Raw genomic sequence first — 17,068 nt, forward strand, 5'->3', positions numbered from 1 at the left:
GCGGATGCCTCAAGCCTCAGGTGCCATACCTGTTCCGATGAGGACTTTGCTCATCTGTGTTCCCGGCCACTGGTAATTGGCTTTTCAGTACATGATCAGAGGAAATGCCCCCTATAGCACAAGGTTCGGGGGCACCAGTCGCGTACATCTCGACAAGGTTGCAGTTCAGATGAACTCAATTTGGCATTGCAAATTGACAAGCAAGCAAATCTGGGCCAAATTGAGCAGGCGGAAAAGATTGATTTTAAGGCCAGAGATTCTTTTAAAGCAGGAATGAGCGGGACATTCAGAAGTCCTTGAGCGATGGTGGAAAGTGTCCCCCTGAGTGTTGCGGGACTAGAAAGGAATGCAATGACCTAACCACATTATAATGGCAGCGTCCATTACTCAATGACAAGGTACAGTTACGACGCTGTCATTTTATCAATACAGCCATATATCTTGATGTACTGTAATATGTTACCATGGTTGACGTAGTAATGCAGCTCCTCGGTCAGAGGCCACTGGATCAAAGCCTTATTATGCGACAATGTAGCACTTTCATTTGCATTGCCCTCCATGCAGCTACCGCAGTGACGCTCGCTTTATCATTTTTGACTTTCAGCACAATAAAAACAAGGAGCCCTACAGTCTACATAATGCATTACGATTCGATTAGTCAAAGCCATTGCATCAGTTAAACAGCTTGAGTGAGGAGAGAGAGGGCCGATTCCCCCTACTCCAGCACGAGCCAAATCAGGTCAGGATGCTTAATTGTGGGCCAATCAACCTTTACTAATGCAATGTCACTTTTACTTAACATGAATAAATGAGAACTCTCTTTGCCGAGAAGTGTTGCACAGACTGAGGGGGAGCACTGAAGCCAGCGTGGGCCGAGATGGGACTGAACTGCTTGATCTGCTGAATATTAATGCTTTCCAAATATTATGGGCATTATTAGCTTGTTTCTCCGCTGACAACAAAGTTATTTTCAGACAACATTGATTAAATTACAGGGAGGATTGCCTTTGGTATGAGCTGCCTGACATAAGTAGGAGTGACTTGGGCGTACGAGTGGACAGAATTCCTGTTCTCAAAGTCCGCTCGCTCGGCCATTTGCTTTAGAGAGAGAGAGAGAGAAAGAGAGAGAGAGATCGTTCTCTCGTATCCTTCACAACGCTGTATTTTGACGGCTTGTTTATTCAGTGCTGGGATCCTAATTGACAGCTCAATTAATTAATGACCTTCTCACCAAACTCTAATTTACTAATGCAATTAACACCATAACGATCAAAAACATAATTATGTACATGGTAGCGTACCGTAGCAGTGCCTTACTTTGTCCCTAGCATGATTTGATCAACGTATCTGATTTCTGTCAGAATGTGACTGACTAATCTTTGTCTTCTCTTCCCTGTCTCCCCAGGACGGACGGGCCCACTGTTGGTTTTTATACTGTGCTGCTCTTGATTCACCATGCAACTGCAATAAACATGTATATGTGTTCTCTCTGTCAATTGTCACAGGTTTAGTCCTTACGAGTGGTATAACCCCCACCCTTGCAACCCTGACTCGGATGTAGTGGAAAACAATTTCACCCTGCTAAATAGTTTCTGGTTCGGAGTTGGAGCTCTCATGCAGCAAGGTAGACGCCTCTGCCTGCCCCCCTTTTAGCACACGTCCCACTCTTTTGCTGGGGGTCAACCTTTTTGCTCTTTAACCCAGGCCTGTGACCATGCATGGGGGCCTCCGTGCATGTAGCTAGACGCGGACCGGTAGCGGGGGCCCCGGTAGCGGGGGCCCCGGTAGGATGGGGGCCGGGTGTATGCGTGCTGTGTCTTGGGATGTAAGGTTTGTGACCTGCTGAATGAGGAGAGTAGACCAAGGTGCTCCTGCATGTTTCCCAACCCTCTTAACTACCGCCCCCTCCTCCTCCACCTCCTCCTCCTCCCCCCCGCCCCTTCCGTCTTTAGCCTAAATTATACTTTGACGTATACGACCACGTCACTCGGCACGGTTTTCAGTTGGATGTCAGACAGCCACTGTGGTCGAGCGACACGGCCGCACGATGAAGTATAATGCTAGGCTTCATCCTCCTTATTAAATTTCTTCCCCCTTGTCCCCTCAATCCTTTTCCCGACCTATTCACAGCGACCTGAGCAGGTAAGTGTATCCATGCCAGAATAATGCGAGAGAAAATATATCTTTAAAAAAAAAGGAATAAAAGCAAAGAAAAAAGAAGTGTGAGACTGAGTGAGAATGAAACCGCAGCAGTGCGCTATCTCTTAGCTTGCCTCTGTCCTGGTTTTGTTTCCTTCTGCCCAAACCTATGCCATGTCTTCTCAACAAGTTGGCGTCTTTTCAGAAAAACAAAAAAGACCAAAATCAAACAAAGCCCCCTTGGCAATCATCTGTTGACCTGAAATGGAATGATTTCACGTAGATACATGATTGACGTGTCTTGACCGGACTGCATGTGAAGATATGAGATATGTTGCATTCTCGAAAACAATCTATATATATTTACTTAAATAATGGGCAATGCAACATATTTGAATCAGATAGTGATGACTTTGAGGGGGTAGAGAGCATGGTTTCTATGGCCTGAGTTTGCCTTGCATCTGTCGAGTGGAATGGACCACAGATATAGATGTTATTGCTGTAGCCAAAAGTATGCAGAGCCCTCAGTTTGATGTAGAAAGGGTTAAGTAGCTATTAAGGTCTGGTTGGCTGGTTGCATGCTACAATTTACCTGTCCTGCATGCTTAACGATTTACCCATAAATACATAAATATTGTAGTTAAGTGGTTTTTTCACAGGTTTCCCTTGCCTTGACACTCTAGACTCTAAGAGGAATATACATACTGTACGTTGTCCGTATTAAGAATTGTACTTGTAGAAATATACTGTATGTATGTGCAGGTAACAAGTGTTTCCTATGTTTTTATAATGCAGTTTAGATCAAATAAATGTCAAACCATAAAGAATAAGTGCTTGTGCTTCAATATCTATCTATCTATCTATCTATCTATCTATCTATCTATCTATCTATCTATCTATCTATCTATCTATCTATCTATCTATCTATCTATCTATCTATCTATCTATCTATCTATCTATCTATCTATCTATCTATCTAATCAAGTGTAGGGTAGGGTTGGCCATTTGAGTGTAGGTTCCGATTGGACAGTTGAGTGCAGGTTTTGATTGGCCTGCCGAGGGTGGCGTAGGATTCGCCAGTTGAGTGTAGTTATAGGCACCGATTGGCCCGTTGAGTGCAGATTTCTGATTGGCCCCGTTGAGAAGATGTGGCTAGTGGCCAGAAGGACCACTACGGGGTGAGACTTGGAGTGACACACTGTGTGTGTGTGTGTGTGTGTGTGTGTGTGTGTGTGTGTGTGTGTGTGTGTGTGTGTGTGTGTGTGTGTGTGTGGGTGTGCATGGCAGCAGCGTCTCCCTGAGGCCCGTGCTGGTGTACACTGTGTGTGTGTGTGTGTGTGTGTGTGCATGGCAGCAGAGTCTCCTTGAGGCCCATGCTGGTGTACTGTAGAGAGGCTCCCCTGCCCTGTGGCTCGCCCTGAACCCCAGAAAACTGTGGGATGTGCTGTTAGGTCCTGACGTTACCTTGGGTACATGACAGTCAGCCCCAACCAGGCTCTGTTTGGGCTCCGACCTTCCCTAAATGGATGGGTCGGTACTCTTAGCACTGGGTGTCTGAGTTGGAACGGTGAAAAAGAAGCTCCGAGGCTGGTAACGTGCATCCATGTTCGAAGAAATAATAAACGCTGTCATTTGATTTGCTGGCCAATGGCGGGCGATCACAGACAACCTGAATCCATTCTGGTGTTATGGTACTGATGAATATTGTGTTTGTTTTGTCTTACCTTTCGTTGAATTCTTCCTTTTTGGTGTGGATCGATGAATGGGCACAGTGGGTAGCTGGCGGCCATTTTGGATGAGTCCGATCAGATGGTTGTGAGTGGTGTGGCTGGTGGACGTGGCTGGTGGATATGGCACAGTAAATTCCTGAGATAATGTATCAGTCCGGATTTTACCGTGTAGGGTGTGGGGCAGCAGGTCTCAACTGGGGGCTATAGGGTGAAAGTGGTTCTCCTCTCGGCCCCTTTCTTCTTTTCTCCTTGATCAGGGCTTCCCAAAACATATCCATGCCAAGCACCAACCAATAGCCATAGCTTTTGGCTGGCTATTAGGGAACCCTAAACTGACTTCAAATAGCTAAAATAGCAAAAATAGGCAAGCTCATGCAACGCATCGTATAGCGATGCTATAGCGTTCAAGTGATTAATGTAGGAAAAAGAACAACAAAAACATCCTTTCACACAAAGATTTGGAGTGCTAATTTAACTCTGTTTGGGTGTAGGAGTTGGACCACGGGGACCACACAAACGATCAAATTAGCGCTTCAGATTACATTTTTGTGCCATGATGGACATTGGCTGCTTTCTAATCAGGCCTGGCTTTGACCTGCTGCCCACTCTGTGCAGGAGTGTGTGTCCAGTCAGTTGGGTGTGCAATGTGGATGCGATTGCGTGATGTGTGCTCACGTGCAAATGTGTCTGTGTACAGATGTGTGTATTACAGTGTGTGTGTATTACCGTGCGTGCGTGCGTGCGTGCGTTCGTTCGTGCGTGCGTGTGCGACGCTTGTGTGTGTGTGTGTTCGTGTACATACTATATCGTCTCGTCTCTCTTGGGTGAAAACCTAAATCAGTTACTTTTAAGAATTTAAATCCAAAAATATAGCAAACGTAGCAGATCCACAAGCTCAAAGCACGGCACTGCGTTTCTTTCAAATGCGTGGATTTGCTACTTTTGATACTACTATATTGCTCTCTCTCTCTCTTTCTCTTTCTCTCTCTCTCTCTTTCTCTCTCTCTACTATATGAGGGCATTCATTTTACGAAAAAACAAACATTTAAAATATGGAGATTGAGAGGTTTGTGTGTGCACGTGTGTGTGCATGTGTGCGTGCGTATGTGCATGCCTGTGTGCGTGTGTGCATGTGTGTGCGTGTCAGTGTGCGTGTGTGTGCGTGCGTATGTGCGTGCGTGTGTGCCTGTGTGCGCGTGTGCATGTGCGTGCGTGTGTGTGTGTTTGCATGTGTGTGTGTGCCTGTGTGCGTGTGTGCATGTGTGTGCGTGTGTGTGTGTGTGTGTGTGTGTGTGAGACCCATGCACTTGGTCTGAACCGGGCTCTCTAGCGCTGCTGCTCCTCTCCCAGCCCAGCGCCACGAACCAGCCCTCACCCGCCACCCCTCCACCCCTTCCCCCCAAACCCCTCCCTCCTTCCTCTGCTCCGTGTCCCCCCCCCCTCCCCCCCAGGCTCGGAGCTCATGCCCAAGGCGCTCTCCACCCGCATCGTGGGCGGCATCTGGTGGTTCTTCACCCTCATCATCATCTCCTCCTACACGGCCAACCTGGCCGCCTTCCTGACCGTGGAGCGCATGGAGTCGCCCATCGACTCGGCCGACGACCTGGCCAAGCAGACCAAGATCGAGTACGGCGTGGTCGAGGACGGCTCCACCATGACCTTCTTCAAGGTATATATATATATACATAGGCTAGTGGCTACATTTATATATAATATCTATATAACTACATGATTCATCCAGACAAATAAGCAACGATAACAATCGCATTATCAATACAAACCTTAAACGATTTACACATGCACGCACGCACGCAGAAAAGCTATTTGCAAGACGAGAGTTGTCAGGACTTTTTTCTTCACCGATAGAATCTATAATGAATTTCAGCTTGGTTAAAAGCACTCGGATGGTACATTTTTAAATTTCATAAAAAATCCCCGGTGAAGCTTGAATCCTAAAAACATGGCTAGGGGACAGCCTTAGTGTTAGGCATAGTCTTACTGAGGTTAAGTTTAGGAATACCTGGTGGCGACCGTTCATTGGTCGCCGGATTTGACCCAGGGCGAGCGTTCTTGTATTCTAGTAACTTAACAAGTATGCTTGGTTGCGCTCGGGTCTTGCGCTCTAAAAATAGTAGATCTAAAAGCTCACAATGTGTTGTGATAGGCTGTGATGTAAAATCAATCAGACATTATGACGGTATCAAGGCCGGCCAAAATTATTTTTAGCCAACTAAATCAACTGTAGATTTAGTGGAGTAAAATCTCATGAAATTTAGCCGACTAAAACTACAGTAAAACTAAAACCTTTCAGATGACTAAAATATGACTACAACATAATTTTCAGATGGCAGTCCAATTCTATATTAATTTAGGGTCCTTGACATGGAGAGGTTTGAGAAGCAGTGCCATGGAGAATGAAGAAGCTATAATAGGCTACACTGGGTTTACAGCAGGGGACTCTGTGTGATCACAGTCTGACTGGGTTGCAGAACACAGCCTCCACAACACTGACTGCTTGATGGTCACAGGCAATTTCACTGGCAGACAGGCTCAGCTATAATTGGCCATATGGCGCTGGTTATGCAACTAGACAGAAAAATCAAGCACTCCAATCCAAAAAACTAAACCTCAGAAGACATGTCCTTGTCTTTCTAAACGCTGATCTAATATTGCCATTTGTATGTGCTTGTGCGTGTGCACATGCGTGCCATTTCCCCATGGTAACTCAACTGAAAAGACATGAGTGGCTAATAATAACAGCTACTAACGGCTAATAGCGGCTTCCTTGTCCAACGTTTAGCTAGTTAGTTGAAGAAGACACACAACTCACAACGTGGTGAGTGAACTGAAGCTGCATGCACAGCTGAGTTGTATGATAAAGGGGGAGGGGTTAGGGAAGGGGGTCATATTGTGATGTCACTATATGTTTACTGTTTTTTTCATTGGCACGTTTGACTGTCAAGGTTTCAGCGTCCAGGAAGAAACCCTAAATACAAAGGGGAGACGTCATTGCACATGAACAATCACACCAAGGGGTCTAATGAAGTACTGTCACTTCATAAACGCATGAGAAACTGGAAACAATTCAAAGATCACGGTACTCCATCTTTAATTTAGAGAACGTTTGCCTGTTATCTCTCCATCAATACATCAATACAGTATGGAATTGTGGACAAAATCTTATCCAACAACAACAAAATCTTCAAGGTTTTGGGTCTGAGAGGCTAAATCTCATCAAATGGTGGTCCGTGGCTCAAATGCCCAATAAATAATGATACAAAAAGGGTTGAAAACCACTGACCTATAGCCCCTTTCGGGGTTGGTATGTCTAACCAACGTATCCAGCCCATTTTATTTTGTCTTATAGTTTCGGTCACGATAGCTTAGTTTTCTATTTTGTTTTCTTTTAGTTTTCGTCAGTGAAAATAGTATATAGTCGACCAACACTTTTCGTCATAGTTATAATCAACACAGCCTGTTTATCTCTGGCATCGTGCGCGCCGTTGCTGACACGGGCCTCTGCCAAACGGTTTGGCGAGTCTGACAATACTGAGATTATTATCTTCACACCTCATTTATACTGTGGTAGGCTGCATTTGAGCACAACAATCACAGGTGTGTGCGCACACACACGCGCACACACCCTCACACACACACACACACACACACACACACACACACACACACACACACACACACACACACAGAGCATATTTTATCATTCCCTGACATAAATTACTGAAAACAACAGTTGGTGTGAGAACTCACACATGTTGCTTGTTAATAATCATTTCACGTTTGTTGGCATAAATGAATGCACTTCGCAACAAAGTACTTTGCCAATCAGGCCTACTATTACAATACAGGCATTTAGCAGATGCTCTTTTTCAGAGCAACTTACAAAGTCTAAGTTCAGAGTAAACGACATGAACTAGTAGTTTCAACGTTCAATGTCTCCCAGATGATGTCCTGTCTGGGGCGGGAGGGACATGCTGTTTTGATGATGGATGACTAGTTTGATCACAACGCTTGTCTCCAATTGATTCCGTCCCCTGGACTAGAGCGAACAACACAGAACTCTCCTGCTGTTTGAGTCACTATTGACTCAGGGTTGTTATGTAAAAAAATACATTTCAAATGCTGTTTAATTAAGTAAATGTCAGCATGGGATCACTGGGATGGCATCTCTCTCTCTCTCTGCGATGGCTCCATCCCCTACGGACTCTCCTTACAATAACACTGAATAATTCAATAAGCTCACACACTCCACGGCGTCTCTTTATTACCTAATAAAATCAGGTCTTATTAAGCATAATCCGCCAGCCCGCCTGTCTCCTCGCACGACACGTGGTTCTAAACACCGGGGTCCGGGGACCCCCACGGGTCCTTCAAGGAGTTACGGCTCTGTGACTGAGAGATTGGAGAGAGATAGAAAATGTTATCAAACGGGGGGACCAATTGGCCTCATGCACATCGTCTCTGTCGATGTGGAAATTATACTTATTATACTTTTCAGGAGTCACGTTCAGAAGTAGAAAATACAAGCTCATAATGATTAGTTTCAAGCTTGTTTGCGATCTTGTAGATCTCCAGGTGTCCCTGAGCAAGGCACTTTGACCCCTAACTGCTCCCCAAGTGATACAACCAACGGTTGCTCACTGCTCCTAGGAGGGTAAAATGCAGAGGATACATTTCACATACTGTATGTACACTGGTGGAAAGTGGTACTCAAGGACTGTACTTAAATACCATTTTGAGGTGCTTTTATTTACTTTATTTAGTGTTTCAAATTTCCTATACTTTTACTTCTACTCCATTACATCTCAGAGACAAATATTGTACTTTTACTCCACTATAGTTATTTGAAAACGTTATAGTTACTTCGTAGTTTTTGATTATTATTATTATAAATGTGTGTCCATGGGTAATAATGTGCGTTTGTGCGTGTATGTGGGTGGTGTGCGTGTGATACTTATAGTGTTTATTGATGTCGTCGATATATTGTTTACAGTTAAGTTTACTCTTTGCCGCTGTAACACCCTGAACTTTATTTTTGTATCAATATTGGTAGAGGACGTCATTATGAAGATGCGGCAACAGTGATGTTTGGATTGGATTGGCATTCTGTTTGTCCATCGTGCACAAAATACTAGTACTTTTACTCAAGTAAATTTTGAATACATTTACTTGTAACAGAGTATTTCTCCATTATGGTATTGATACTTTTACTGAAGTAAAAAATGTGAGCTTCTTACACCCCTGGTGCTATGAAATAGCCTCCTTCCAGAGCACAACCCAGATGCAATACTTCTTATTCCTTTTGTGTCGCTTGCCTTTGTTTGTGTAGCTTTGAAGTACTGTACTGTCTATCAGGTATTGCACACACACGCACACGCACACGCGCACACATACACAGTACATATGCATGCACATGCGAATGTATGCATGCACACATTCACTTGCACAAACGCAGACATTACAGTTTTTCACGATTGTTAACACACGTTTTTCACAACCTAACGGCATTCTCAAAACGGCACACACAAAACTGAAGACCTCACACACAAAATGCTAAACCCTGACTCTCCATTTCCATGATGACTCTTTGCCATCAAATCTCTTAACTGTTCCCAAAATGGAACTCGTGTTTTCAAATGACACACACATACCATTCATTGAGTACACACAACTAAGCATTGGCTACACACTACCAAGCATTTACAACACAATGAAGTGAAAATTTTAAAACACAATCATACAATTTACAATTTAGGCATTTAGCAGACGTTCTTAATCCAGAGCGACTTACATTAAGCAAGAACAAAAAAGCATGGGAATACATCACATAAAAACATTTATCATGAAACATGCGTAAGCTAAGAAAGAACAGAAAAACAGTGGAATATCTATATAATCATAGAAATCATAGAAATGGAACACACATGAATGACAATGACTGGAGAATGAGCCATTTCTCCTTTTGTAAAATGACTCCGTGTAGGCCTACTTTTTCATAGTCAAACACAAAGCACACAAATATTCATATACCTTCTACCTCCAAGCTGAAAATAACTCCTCAATAGGATTCAGGAAAGGAGAATAAGGTGGAAGGAATAGAACAGAAACATTTTCTAATGATGCCATCAACTGTGTTGGGTTGGACCCTCTGGCTCATGGTCAAACCATGATTGAGCACATGGTCAACCACAGTTACCCAAATCTCATTAGATATGACTGTTCTCCTTCTTCTTTCTCCTCTTCCTCTTCCTCCTCCTCTCCCTCCTCCTTCTCTCTGTCCACCTACTCCTCTACCTCGTCCTCCTCTCACTCTTACCCCTCTCATTCTCTGGTTGTCGATCTCTTCAAGGTTCTCCATTGTTCACCCAACAAAACAGAGGCTTTCCCTTTTATGCTGCAGTCCTGATTGCAAATTGCTCACATTCATTCATTCTCATTGATCTGAATGTTTAGAGATTTGACTATTTGCGTGTTGTAGGTTGATGCTTTGAGATTGTATGTGAGAAGTGTGTGCAACAACTGAACATTATGTGTAGTGTTTGGACAACAAGGTAATGTGTAATTGACATCAGTGTAAAGAAGGAAAGTCAGAGTCTAATGCAGATAAGGGAGTGTGATGTAGTGCAAATTGTGTCAAGCGATTAGGTACATGAAGTGAAGGTTGATTTTTGTGTGTTAACAATCGTGAAAAACTGTAATGTATAAAGTGCATATTCTCTCTCATGCACATACTCACATACTCTCACGCCCACACCCGCAAACACACTACCACTATACTATACTACTAAACATGCTAACTCACTGAAATGAAACGTGCGTGCGTGCGTGCGCATATCTTTGCCATGGCCATTTCTCTTCCATTGCGTTGACATCACACCCATCAAGCGCTCGTTGCTATTTTCCTGCTGAGCGAAGCACTGTCACTCTCACCTAAGCCCTCCTGTCTGTCCTTCACCTCTTTTCTCTGTTTTTGCCCTCTCTCTCTCTCTCTTTTCTTCTTTTTACAACCCTGGCACTGGCGTCATCGCTTTGAAATAGATCTCATGTGCAGATTTCCAGCGAAGTACTCACGTTTTTGTAAAATTGTCAATACTGCAATGTGGAAATACGTACTTTTTACTTGAATTAATACGATTTTACTCGAGTGAAAGTAAACAAAAATGTTGTCGTCAAAATATATTTAAAGCACCAAATGTAAAAATACTCATTATGCAGAACGATGTCAAATAGCAGGTCACAACGGGCCACATTGCGACCTGTTGTGAGTTTGTAGATTGGCTATTTTCACACCACAGCAGATTTCAAGAATCGAATCTGGCAGCAGCCCTGCCTCCCCCCACCTTACCGCCTGTCTCCCCCCGGCCATTATTTGGTTTTTAGCTATAACGCAACCCTATACGCAACCCCAAGACCTTCTTCTTATGCTGCACCCGCACTTTATGTTTCCTCATTCCCTTTCATCGCAAATCTCTGGCTTGCTATATTATTTGTACAGTAAGATTAATGGAGTCCTGAAGGATTCTGGTACTCAGCAGGGAGTCCTCCAGATGCAAGATGTTTTGTCCTATAGCGTTTCTTCAGACAGGCAGATCGATATACTGTAGATACTGTATACCTGCACACAGTAAAAACTGTTAATTTAGCCATTTGCAGTGGTGGACCGTAGCTACATAAAGTACATTAACTTCAAATATAATTCCAAATAGAAATATTGCACTTTTCACTACAACACTGTACATATAAAAAGTCTCTTGGCACCCAAACCACAGGTTGAGCACCATGTCGATTCAGATCCATACTAGCGTATTTTTACACATTCCACTACGATGACAATCAAGTCTCTTTCGTCGCACAATGAGCTTCATTTGCTTCAAATATGTGAGGTGAATCACAGTGCAGGGATTGTTTTTTCTCTTCTCCTTTCATAGGCACTTGTGTTTGGTGTCAGTGATGTATTGTAAACAGTATGTGTCAAATTTGGCGCGAACAAAAGGCTCAAAAAAAGAAAGTTGTTTGTCATGACAGAACTGTGTGCTATTTTCCCCTCCTGCTATCTGGATTCCTTTGATTACGGCCCTTTGGAAAATATGCAAAACATTTTGGCAAGCAAGGCATCTTGACAGGCGTAACAAAGGAGAATGTGTTAGTGGGACGGGGAGGGGGCTTCATCTCTCACTGGCCCACCTGCTCTGCTCACAGAATCACTCATCTCCCTATGGCCAGCCACGCACGCACGCACGTACGCATGCACTCACACATGCACTGTCTATATCTACACTACAGTATAGTGACTATCATTGTTGAGGGGGTACCACTACCACTACCAAAACAATAACAATGCTAAGTGTTAAGTTGTTAACCCATTAAGACCTGTGGCATTGGAAGGCATCTTTCTCTCTCTCTCTCTCTCTCTCTCTCTCCCTCTTTCTGTGTCTCTCTCTCTCTCTGCGACGGCTCCATCTACGACTCTCATTGCAATAACACTCAAGTCAGATAAAACATTTTTTTTTAAATTCAAGCTACACGAACGGACAGGTGGAGTGGAAGTAAAAGTGCAGAAAATTGGAAATACTCTATATACATACATCAGTGCCCATACCATGGGTGGGGTTGACAAAAGGGCCTTTCTGTGTGGAGTTTGCATGTTCTCCCCGGGTCCCCTAGGGTAGGTAACCTCACAAAAAACATGCTGTAAGAGCAATTTGGGAGACTGGTCGCACGGGTGACTGTTTCATGTAATCAATTCCCAACAGATCTCCAAACCTGTTGTTTTGGGGAGCGCTGGTTTCAATTCATTCAACGTCTCTTGTGTGTTGGCTGGTGAGGTGCACCCTATAGGAGACATTTATACAGTATTGCACTCAGAGAACAGCTGATATACTGTACAAGCTCACATCGCGTCACGGATGTGTGTGGTTTTGAGGACAACTGCTTTGAATTGCTATTATTGTTCACACACAACAGAAACCAATGGATTATCTATTTCAAGAGTGAGAGAATACAATAAAAATCCTAATCATTCTTCCTCCACACTGGGAGAAAAACAGCATCTGAAAGTTTGATGGGGCATTTCTTACACGTGAGTGCATGCAGCTAGAACTTTTCCATTGCATGTTATGAGAGGTGGGGTTCTTGTGCTGCTGGCCATGCTGGTGCTTATCAGTGTGACGTCGTCTATATTCCTGGTCTCTAAATTGCCTCCCCCTGGTCAGATGGAGGGGAAAGAAACTGGTTGGAATAACATGTTCCTTCCAACCGGGGAAACTCCCCCTGTCAGGTGAAAAGAAGTGGCTTGGACTCGTCATGCATAGAAGGAAGCATGAGTTCAGTCCGTTGCTTTCCCCAGGTTAGCAGAGGGAGTGTAGCGCCCAAGATTACATCAGATAATTGACACTGGGTGAAAAAATGGGTTGCAAAACATTTGACTTAAGTACAGTATTTAAGTAAACGTGCTTGCATGGTTACTTTCCACCATTGTTTCACTGTGTAAAAAGCTGATTCCATCCCTATTAGGTTATTGACGGTTAGAGGTGAGAGAGGTCATTCAGTGACCCGTCCTCTCCCAGCTCATCACAAGGCCTGCGATTAGCAGCCACGACAGAGGTGAAGACCCGCAGAATGGCATTAACCTCCCGGTCACCCGATTTAACCTGATCAACGTTTCCCACACCGGTAATGACATGTTATGGGGGGGGGGGGGGGGGCCCTTGAGAATGTTCTCGCAACTCAATAATATTCCCATCCTGTGGCCCCTGAGAGAAGAAAACTTCTCGGGCCAACAGGTTCTGCTGATTTCTGTTGCAATACCGCACATATACAGTATAGGCCTACTGTACTGTGGAGCAGTCGGGGGGTGGGGAGGGATAGTTAGAGATGCATGGTGCTGTGTGCAAACTGTGCATGTACAGTATCAGCATACAATATGCTTTTCAGTCTGCCTGCATGCTTATGATGAAGCTAACAAACGTCTACCGTCTGTCTGCCAGAATCACCCTGTGGGTCTGTCACGACTCCAGCTGTTCTGACCAACACGTACTGTACTGTCTGGCAGATACTCTGGCAGCCTTTCTTCCTCTTCATAAGATCCTTTGCTTTCCACAGCCCCCACATATGAAGCTATAATTCTAAGTGTTTCATTTTACAGGGCCAGGGATGATTACGATTACCACACAGTTTTGTTTCTTGATCCCCAAGGTCCCGCAGTCCAATTTTGTTTTGATTTGTTGTTTTGTTGACTCTGCAGTGTTTGGCTGGGAAATGGCCATATAGTTATTGTGAGTTGTTTCCTGATCCACACGACTTGCTGACCAAGGACCCTCCTTAACGGGACTTGGAGGAGTCTGGGGGGAGGGGGACAAACACAATTAGCTTCTTATTTTTAGTTCTGAACTCTTAACTTTTTCTGAGATAGCTCTCAGCGTTGTTCAATGAGGTCTGGAGGGGATTTATGTGGGTCTGAAGTTGAACGGTGTGCTTGTGTGGGATTTTGATTTGTTGTACAGTAGACAGAATGCAAGTGCTGTGGAATATAAAGCCACATATGCCAGGGTCCTGTGTTTCATTACTTCTTGTATTTCAGAAAAAAGAACACATGGGAGGTGTGAAATGGTCCCATAAAGCCCTCTTTACGATCATTTACTGTCTTTTACTGGGTGTGAAGCATCTGAAAGCCTGAATCAATTTGAACATTGACTATAGTGCAGTTAAGGGCCATGAAGGGCTGCATAATGGTTCAAAGTGAGGTCTGAAGACGTTGTGTTTTCTGCATGCAGAATATTTGTTGTCAGAAAAGATAATGAGACACCAGATCATCTCGTCCACAAACCCCAAAAATACCCGGTGAATAGGCCTACTTACTTGCCACGCAGTATGCGAGTCGCAGTCTCTCTGTCTTGATCTGATCGGGGTTGACACACTCGGCTGTTTTCTTCTGTGTCGCCCCACATCGTTCACTCATGGTTATAGAACTCAACCAATCGTCATTTAGCTCTTTTGTGCTTGTGAATCTTTCGATAAGCCAGTGTAGCGTGGGCGTATAAGTCTTGTCTCTCTCTCTCTCGAAAGCAATTGTGCAGCTACAGTATACAACACACAAGTAAAATCCTTTGGACAGATCTGGATACGGCAGTAGCTAAGATTGTATAGCACCACACTAATCTTGGGCCACTTCAGCATGATCAAAGGATTAGCCAGATCGTCTTCTTTAATCAGCCCCGGCTCCTAGTGGGAGACTGGGAATAGCACTGCCTCTGAAAGGAAGACAAGCTTCTGCAACAGAGAGATGAACACTTTATCAGACAGGTGATAACAACAGAGAGAGAGACGGACATGGAGAAGTTATTTCACCCTCTCCCTTAAAATGAAGAAATAAAACCTTTTTTCTTTTTCTTTTCTTTTTTCTTTATTTATCCCACAGCAGCATATTTTCAAAAGGCTGCTGTTTAAAAAAACAGCAATGCCAGCTGGAATGTTCTGACTCATTTTATCTAAACAGGAATGATGGGACATATCCAGCAGTGCTATACTGTACATTATGCCGGGCTTGTTTGGTGGTTTCAGTTTGACAGTCATTCATACTGTGCACCCACTGCCGTGTGCAAAGAATCTGTCACGCGGGTTGTGTAATCAGCTTTGGAGCCCTGTGTGCAAACAGGGCCAGAGGGAAGCCCACCTCAGCTTTGTGTGGGGGGATATGTGCAGCCATTCACAGCTGCTCTTGCCTTATCAGCAGTCCGTAGCTTGTATGCTCAATCGCCTGATTTGTCAAGGGTGACTCCGAAAGATTCTGATAGGCACTTCACAAATCGCCCAGTTGATCTAAAATATCGACCCGCCACAGAAAGTCATTACGTACAATAATGGCGGGCAGGACCTTGAAGATGTGACTTAATTAGGTTTCAAATGGCTTCAAAATATATACCTTCAAACCTGGTCGCTCCATGTATAATGCACCCTTGGGTTTCTTTTCACAGAGATTACAAGTGTAGAAGGTGAAGCACCACTACTCACAAAAGCTTCGTCTTGTTGCTCAACAACAATATTATATTACTTTCTGACTGCTGCAGTATAGCATGAAACAGCATGTGTAATGGCAGTCATTTGGATAGTGATAGGATCGTTGCATTTTGCAGAAGTCATTTCTGCAGTACCGTACAGTATGCCAGTGTGGCCATTATAGCTCATATAGCCCTGGCTTCATCTCCGTTCACTTTACAAGAGATAACGACCGGGCGATTCAGAGAAGTCGTGCTGAGGGAACAAAGGCGAAGTTTTGCAGAACTAAATGACATGTATCCTAATGACATTCAGAAAGTAATTGAAGGTAAATGTTGCTGCAGGCACTGGTGGAGGCCAGTGGCGAAGACATCGGCGGTATTTAAATGAGTGATGTGTGTGTGTGTGTACTGCATGTCTTTGTCTCGCCGCGTACACTGCGGTTTGGTCTGGGTGCCGTGCAACGCATTTAAACAGATGCTAACCTTTCGTTCCTCTGCCGCAGCACCCGTTGAAAGGAAAACAAGATGAGACTGAACCTGTCTCCCGGAGACATTGACATTGAATTAGTCACTGACCTTGTGTGCTCATGGCACTTTTGTTTGAATATCCAAAATGAGGTTTTTATCTGAATATATGGCTCACAGCACTAAAACAGAAATAGTCCCACATACTCCGGTAAAATCACCACGGATTCTCCCAGAGTGTTCTATGAGTTGGCCCATTATTCACTGTCTATGGGGCAGCTCAAGGATTCATTTCTAGACATCATCACAGTCTTCAGGGGCGAACTGGAACAACAATTCAGCATGGGAGTCTCTCATCCAGCCAGGCCACCTTGTCAGCTAGCCATGGATGTAATCTACCATAGATGAGCAACAGAGATCAATACCAGTGTGCTCTTTCATAATTCTATGGTTTGAATTACACATTCTTAATAAAAATGCATCCACATAGGCCCAACAACAGACAACTTTCCCATGTGTGTAACAGCAGCACACAGATGACAATTAGACTTCTATGTACAGTACGTAATCCCCTCCCCATCTGCACTATTTGTATCTTTCTCTAAACATTTTACTTTCAGGTTTTTTTATGGCATAGAAGGTGAGCTGTCTAGATGTGGTATATGTGAGTCTGTGAAACCACTGGAACTATCATTGTTAACTTTCTTGCGCAATGACCTT

The 17,068-nt window shown here is 44.0% G+C and overlaps 1 protein-coding gene across 1 annotated transcript in view; it reads left to right on the forward strand.

The window, feature by feature from the left end:
- The window catches only part of LOC310855490 (glutamate receptor ionotropic, kainate 2), a 174,016-nt gene that overhangs the window by 133,877 nt on the left and 23,071 nt on the right, over nt 1–17,068 (forward strand). The window contains exons 12-13 of the mRNA XM_083760510.1: nt 1,506–1,624; nt 5,321–5,538. Coding sequence (XP_083616636.1) covers nt 1,506–1,624; nt 5,321–5,538 — 337 coding nt within the window. The remainder of the gene's footprint in view (nt 1–1,505; nt 1,625–5,320; nt 5,539–17,068) is intronic.

The sequence above is a fragment of the Protomyctophum parallelum genome (genome assembly GCF_964188405.1).
Source record: "Protomyctophum parallelum genome assembly, chromosome: 3".
Taxonomy (NCBI): domain Eukaryota; kingdom Metazoa; phylum Chordata; class Actinopteri; order Myctophiformes; family Myctophidae; genus Protomyctophum; species Protomyctophum parallelum.